Source organism: Coffea arabica, chromosome 6e (genome assembly GCF_036785885.1).
Source record: "Coffea arabica cultivar ET-39 chromosome 6e, Coffea Arabica ET-39 HiFi, whole genome shotgun sequence".
In the NCBI taxonomy this organism is placed as follows: domain Eukaryota; kingdom Viridiplantae; phylum Streptophyta; class Magnoliopsida; order Gentianales; family Rubiaceae; genus Coffea; species Coffea arabica.
The window spans coordinates 11,307,807-11,315,383 of NC_092321.1; the positions used below are offsets into that span (position 1 = coordinate 11,307,807).

Genomic DNA, 7,577 nt, shown 5'->3' on the forward strand with positions numbered 1-7,577 from the left:
TGTTTCCACAGTAGTGCAGTGACATTTTATGTTTGCAATTCTTCACCAGTTCTTGATATTTATAAAGGTCTAAAAGGCTATAGTACTGAATGAGAAAATTGCTGTTGTTGAGAAAATTACTATGGCGTATGAATAAAGAATATTAGTATTTTTTTTTTGCATCATTGAATATGAAATAAGAAATTGGATCTATTGGCGTATGAACATGAATACTGCCTTTCTGCTTTCCTCAAATTTCAACTTGAATTTACTGTACTAAACGTCGTTCATGTTCATCTGAACTCGAACTTCAAGCATTATATATCTCATGTTAAGTCGTGAAATTCTAACCCAGATTCAAACTCTTTCACATCTTCCCCCCGGATTGATGCAAATTAACTCAAGTTTGTCTCGTGTCTTAAACTGTAAGAAAGAAAGCTCATCTTTCTTGATTTAGAATATGACGACAATGGATGGCATGGCAAGAAACGAGCTGAAAGGGTCACAACTATTGGCTCAATGGAGAGACAACTATTCTGTACAGATCATCGCTCAATTGATCAAATACTATAATACAATCCGTTAATCACAACAACGTACTTATTTCGACTTATTTTTTTTTTGTTTTTAAAGGAAAAAATGTGTTAGGCCTAATATTATTATATGTTACAGAAACTTCACAATTTATATCTAAAATTTGTGACTTAAAAGTACTACGGCTTTAAAGCATTTTTCTCTTTGAAATCTTCAAAAAAACTTCCAGTCAAAAGTATAATTAATCATCATACATTTAATACAGTACTGCATTATCATAACTAATCTGCTTTTCTAAAGAGGAGAAAAGACAAAGTGAGAATTTGAGTTCTCTATTGACTCTTACTTTAGAAATAGTGAGATTTGCATTATAGAAAATTTGACTAATGTCAAAAATCAATAGAATACAGATTTCCAAATTGCAAAAATAAAAAAAAAGAAAAAAGAAAAACAATAAATAAATCTACAAAATGTTACTACATTAGTAGTAAATAAGAAAAATTATCAAAAACCTTAGACATCCGCAACATCACTAAAATTCTTTCTTTTCCGGGTCGGGTTTTCCATAACGGGCACCCATTTACGCCCTTCCATTCCCTTCCCTTCCCGTCCCGTCCCGTTCATACCACGCCAAATCTTGCACCATGTCCTCTATGGGCTCCCTCTTATGCAGATTCGACTGATTGAAGAAGATTTCTTCATTTCTCCTAAACCCAGCTACACTCAAATTATAATAGAACCCCCCCTCTCCTTTTCAAAATTATAAAATCCATCCCCAATTCGTCCTCCATTCTCTCAAGCAGACCCCTCCCCTTTTCCCAGGTAATATTTTTTTCTCCTCCCTAGATCTCTTCACCCTATCTCTATGTAGGCAAATTCTCTTCTTCTTTTTTTTTTTTTTTGAAGGAAATGTAGGCAAATTCTCACTCTTAATAGCTGCTGAGTTACTTTAATTATCCTACCTATAACAAGGCATTCAATTGTTTCATTTTATTTTTGTTGCTTTTGGGATTCTTCTTATTGTTAACAGGGAGGACTGCTACGATCTGATTTGAGTTAATTTGCGGTATTTTACGATTGATATAAGCGAAAGGGCCAAATGGGTATTGTTTTTACGCGATTATTTTCATCTCTCTTTGGTAATAAGGAAGCTCGGATCTTAGTATTGGGCCTTGATAATGCTGGGAAAACTACCATTTTATGTACGAATACCTCTCCTTCCCTCCTCAATTTTGCTACTTTTGAATATTTGTCTTTCTGGTGTTATTTTATGTTTGAATCATTCTTGATGGATTGTTTTCATTTTGCTTGTTTCAGATCGGCTTCAGATGGGTGAAGTTGTTTCCACTATTCCAAGTTGGTATTTGGTTCCTTTTTTTCTTTTAAGCTTAAGGTTATTCTTACCATAATTGTGGGGATTATCCTTGTAATTTTGAGCAATTGGACTAGGTTTTAGGGAATTTTGGGGGGAGGGATGCTGTTAAGTTGCTGTAATTTTGAATTTTTGGGGGTGTAGAAAGAATGTGTATTAATTGTGTGTTGTTTGGGTGGATGCAGCAATTGGGTTTAATGTGGAGACGGTGCAATACAACAACATAAAGTTTCAAGTTTGGGATCTAGGTATGGGTTCCAATTAATTTACTGCTGATCCAAATTGAATGATTGGTTGAGCAAATCATATCACTGAACACTGAGATGACTCATTCTTGTGTTTGGGGTCTAGTCAGTATTTTGCAATTTTCTTCTAAAATGAACAAGCAGCATGGTTTTTCTTGTAAAGCTTAGAAGTATCTGTTAATTAACATTTCGGTGGTATATATCTTAGGTGCTTAATGTACTTTACTGGAATCGTGCATAGGGTTTTTATATCCACATTTGTAGTAGAATTGAAAGTGTGATCTGCTTTTAGGACCATCTTCATGTGTGAAAGTAAGAAGAGACCATAAGGAATAACTCTTTGTTTTATTGCTTATCATGCCAAGGACATTCCGAAAGAGAACATTGAACTTGATCAAAGTATTGCATGTTTAAAAACATTGATACTGTTCCAGATTCACTCTGCGGACTCATTGACTGTTAATTTTCTGAACCAACTACCTCTAGTGTAGTTGCCCACCACGTCTTTGTGGGGTGGGAGGTCAAGGGTTCATACCTTACCTCCTATCAAAAAGTTGCCACTTAATGTGGCTTCTCTTAGATCCATATGGGTGCATCTTACACTCGTATGGTCCGATAGTGGTTTAGTCCCCATCAGTTCCCCGTGGCCCTGTTGGTTCACCCCCCCTAATATAGGTTAGAGTAGGAGTAGGTGTAAATGGTGACAATAGACAAAAAAAAAAAAAGACTGCTAATTTTCTGGAGTAGAACTAGGCTAAGTGGGCAAGTAACATGAATAGCTTGACGTAAGATGCGGTTAGTGGTAGTTTACTTGTCACGGTTTGAAACACACTCATCAAATTCATCTAGTGACTCCCATTAGTTTTGATTGAATGCTTCAAATTTCATGTGAACAAATCATCGAAGGTTTATTGGGTCTATCCTAGTTTGTAGTTTTTGACTTGTTTCTGTTTCTGTCCATCTCTGTGTGTGTGTATATATGTATATATTTGTTTTGCTTGGTTGTTTGATTTATGGGAGTGGACCAGGTTTTATTTTCCTTAATTCACATAAGCCATATGATTTCATATCTAAATTTTAGTTTCATTGATTATCTGAAATTACCCCATTATTGATCTCTCTCTCCCCCCTCCCCCCTCCTCTCCTGTTGATGATGCAGGTGGGCAGACAAGTATAAGGTATTGAATAATGGAATTTTTTTTCATCCATCCTCAATTGGATTTCTTCATATTGATATAAACACTTATTTTTGCTGCTTGCTAGTCATGTTCCTAGCAAGATCCTTAATTGAATTTGGACTCTCTTTTGTTACCTTAGACCATATTGGAGGTGTTACTTTCCAAATACTCAAGCCATAATATATGTTGTTGATTCAAGTGACACTGATAGGCTGGTGATTGCTAAGGATGAGTTTCATGCAATATTGGAGGTCAGATTGCTGTCTTATTCTTTTTGTTGTTTACTTGTGAACTTTCTTTCCAACTTAAAATTGAATTTTGTGGATGCTAGCTTCACTTATTACTTCATACGTCATCAATTTTGATCCTGATGGTTCTTTTTGGCCTAGCAAGTTTTGTTGTAAACCGAACTGGCTGTAGTTCTTTTTTATTTCAATGACTTTATGTTTCAATTCGCTAGTTTTACTTTACAATGAGAGAAAATTGGAATACTAGACCTATGATCGCGAATGATTCATTCTGTAATCAGTTCATATATTGGGGGAGGGAATTATTGAAATCACAGCCTAAGTGTTTATGACCAAAGCATTAGCCTCTCTCCTTGGAACAGCTAAATTGGAGCTTGAAACTGTCAGAGTCTAACATTCTTTCTTGCATATTTTTGCATGATCCTTGCATTTTGTCTTAGAGATGAAATAGCAGCAATGAATACAAAACTGAACTAAATGTTTTATGTGAAGGACAAGAAGTAGGTAGTTAAGCATATCTTCATTGTGTAAGATTTTGGGGGATTATGTTTAACCACATGCTAAACTATCTCTACTGGACTATCTTCCGAAGAAGAACAAAGATCATGTCTAGCGTTTGAGACTGCATTAGTTTGCGTTTGTATTCATTACGAATGCGGGCACCTTACCTAAAGGTTCTCAAATTACCTGGGTTTTCCTTTCAACTTAGTGTAAGCAAATTTCTCATATATCTCTTAACACCATAAAAAGTTGTTCGGCCTATCTTAAAAGAAAGATATATGACATGGTTATTCCTTCAGAGACTACATAGAATGGAGTCACTTGCAGCTAAAAGATGGGTGAAAATTTGTTACCTTAGTGTCAAATGGAAAGTATGAAAAATTGTGGTCTGTTTTATATAGAAAACCACATCGGATATTCTTTCATTGATGAGAAACCTCAAGAGTGCTCTCTGTAGTTTACCAGTGATTTTAATATGTTGTCTACAAGGAATAGCCATGTCTGTTAGCTTCATATGTGAAAAAGATCTTCAGTTGAGCTACTGATGGCTTTGATTGAGATGCACTGTAAAAGCTATCCATTGATGTCTTGGTGAGTCTGAAAACTCACATCTTTTTGGAGTGGGTCTTTTAATACAAGTTAATCCAGGGTCTTTTGGCAAGAAGTTGGATTGTGGTACATTGTCCCTCTTTTCAAATGTTAAGCTTTTTCTTTCTTCGGTCAAGTATTGTGGTAGAGCGATTGTGATTTGAGAGTGAAAACACTGGAGAATCTGATATTGAAGCTAGCTTTATGACTCCTGAATAGTTAGATTTTGAATTATGGATTTCTTGGCTGACTTGATAAGCTGTCTTCCACTTAAGGAAAATCAATATATTTGCTATCATGGTGGCCTCCATTTTCATGGCTTTTCTTTTATTACTAGGTGGTTGAACTGTTGATGCATAGAAAGCAGCCAAGTGTTTTAGTCACTATTAAGTGAATATAAATTGTGTCAGATTGGGTTAATTTCCATGAAAGCTCAAGATTTGACCTTTTAACAGGAGGATGAGTTGAAAGGTGCTGTTGTTCTGATATTTGCCAACAAGCAGGTTAGTGTTACTGGCTATTGTTCTCTGGTTAAAGATGAAAATCTTGAATCATTAATTTATTTTCAAACACAGAAAGATTGACTTTGGCTTGGTACCTTCGTGTTGCATTGGTTAGTTTTCTGCTGACATATTTCTTGATTTCTTTTTCTCTTATGCACAGGATCTTCCAGGTGCACTTGATGATGCTGCAGTGACTGAGGCTTTAGAATTGCATAAGATTAAAAACCGGCAGTGGGCCATTTTCAAAACTTCAGCCATAAAAGGAGAAGGCCTGTTTGAGGGCTTGGACTGGTAAGACAAAGTTTTGATGGCAATGCCAAGTCATATTGATTGTTGGAGATATCCTCTGGAATTATTGCACTCTATCATAAACCTATTATAGACACCCAAACTTAACATGTATCACTCGTTAGCTTTTTCCAGTGCTGTTGACTGGTCCCCTGGGGTGAATGCAATATGACCAACTTTTCATATTCATGTTAGCTCTTTAGAATTCTTTCTCTTTTAGAATATTATAATGTTTATGTTAGTTTCTGAGCTCTAGGGGTCGTAGCTTGTGTCCACGGGTGGCGGTACAGAGGCTTTTGTTTACCTTATTTGAACTTGCATGGCTGAATCGACATGAAACAGGACAAAATTGAAATTGCAACCTTTGGTAAATATTACGCTGGCTGAATTTTAGTTGGTGCTTTTAGTAATTGGAATGTATTATGCCTTTAATATAAGGAAATTGGGTCAGTCGGGCCCAGGTCCTCTTTGCTTCAATGAAGATTTGAGCTGCAATTGTAGCAAACAGTAGCATATTTGCCATCTGTCTTTGTAGTTCTTTCTTTTATATGCCTGTTCATCATTTTGATTCTCTTTCTTGGAACTAGTGATTCACATACATCGTGTTATGCAGGTTGAGCAATATGCTTAAATCTGGAGGCGTTTAAGCTTTTCGAAGGATAATGTAGTGCTTGCTGTAATTGACTGAGGCTGAATAGGAAGTATATGGCTATTACTTGGTACGCTATGAATGTCATCAGGGGTTTTTGATTCTCACAGTTTTCTCAAGCAAACTACTGATAATGTTAATGTCCATTTTTTCCTCCAAAAGAACTCAAAGATGACGCACATCTGGCTGATCTTACCCTTTTTCCTTATGGTTCGGTTGTCAACTGCATCCATGATCCATCTCTTTTCAAGGATTACCCCCTTGCACAATATAATATAGTTTTTTTTTCCTCCCAAACTCTGCATGATTTGTATCTCAGTATTGTAGCTTTCCTATTATAAACCATCACTCGTTATGTGGCAATTTTTTGGAGAATCTTATATGCTCCTTCAGCTCCCTGTGGTCTTCAGATGTCCTTGATCATCAGTTTCGCTTTTTTTATGATGATTTTGTACGGCAGAGAAGAACGCCCCCTTTTTTCCAGTAGGATTTAACTGCGCCTAGCATAAGGACTCAATCTTTTTTTGATGATTAACGAATTAAATTTCAGTAGTTTATCAGCTGCTGAGCACATCTGAAGCTTAGCACTGAGTATTAAATGAACAGTACCTACTCTGAGATCGATAACTGACTAAAGTGGCTTAATATTGAGATGCGGAGCTTTGATGTTGGCATCACACGAAGAGGCAACAATAGTGGCTGTTCCCCTTTTTTGGGGTGAACATTCATCTGGTTCATTGAAGAAATGTTTAAGCTTTTTCCCATCTGCTTCATGTATCTAAAAACAGATTGACAGAAATAGTTTCTTGACTTTCTCGAACGTAGAAATATTTCACGAGTTTTTTGAATTAAAATTTTATTGTTTAATGAATTAATTGTATAAGACAATTAAATATATTCACTTTCCTAGGTTCCTTCTACTTTTAGTCGAATTCCAAGACAAACCAACTTTACCTTACAACCCAAGTGTATACCTGTTGATGCAATTTTACCATGTATTACCATTTGCTTGCATTCTAATTAGGGATAATTTTAGAAATCTCTGTTGAGATTTTTCATAATACAATTTTACGTAGTCTCTTTCATCTACTTGTATCATCATCTTTACTACAACACTAATTTCTTAAATTTCACCATATAGTTTGATATTTTTATATCGAAAAATGACCAATTTCATCACTTAAAAATTTTCAAAAGGATATTTTTAACTAGAAGGTATTGCTAAACAAACACACCATTTTATTTTCTCTGTGTTGTAGACACGGATTTTAGTTAACCCACTTTCATCAACGAATGTCAGTGCCTCAAAGCTAAAATCTAAAGGCCCAATATACAAGTTCCTAAGCGCACTCGCAGGAGCCTAGACATACCTTGTCCAATAATACTAATTTTGAGTGTACCATGTCTTAATGTAATTAATGTGTATACCAAACACAAATAATGAGTGTATTTGGATAGTAAATTATTTGGAATGACTTTTGTAAAAACATTC

General features: G+C 35.5%; 1 protein-coding gene across 1 annotated transcript; it reads left to right on the plus strand.

Annotated features, from left to right (window-relative positions):
* Window positions 1-1,135: 1,135 nt before the first annotated feature.
* LOC113697142 (ADP-ribosylation factor 3) lies at window positions 1,136-6,481 on the plus strand. The gene is made up of 9 exons (XM_027216617.2): window positions 1,136-1,335; window positions 1,544-1,715; window positions 1,831-1,869; window positions 2,071-2,133; window positions 3,290-3,308; window positions 3,448-3,559; window positions 5,101-5,148; window positions 5,309-5,439; window positions 6,050-6,481. The coding sequence occupies exons 2-9, from the start codon at window positions 1,613-1,615 to the stop codon at window positions 6,081-6,083; spliced, it is 549 nt and encodes a 182-aa protein (XP_027072418.1). The 5' UTR covers window positions 1,136-1,335; window positions 1,544-1,612; the 3' UTR covers window positions 6,084-6,481.
* The last annotated feature ends 1,096 nt before the right edge of the window (window positions 6,482-7,577 follow it).

Bases quoted from the DNA above. Each gene is read 5' to 3' on its own strand.
- LOC113697142 (XM_027216617.2), top strand. From the start codon at position 1,613: ATGGGTATTGTTTTTACGCGATTATTTTCATCTCTCTTTGGTAATAAG. The intron at 1,716-1,830 runs GTACGAATACCT...TGCTTGTTTCAG, and splicing joins TGGGAAAACTACCATTTTAT to ATCGGCTTCAGATGGGTGAA. The intron at 3,560-5,100 runs GTCAGATTGCTG...ACCTTTTAACAG, and splicing joins AGTTTCATGCAATATTGGAG to GAGGATGAGTTGAAAGGTGC.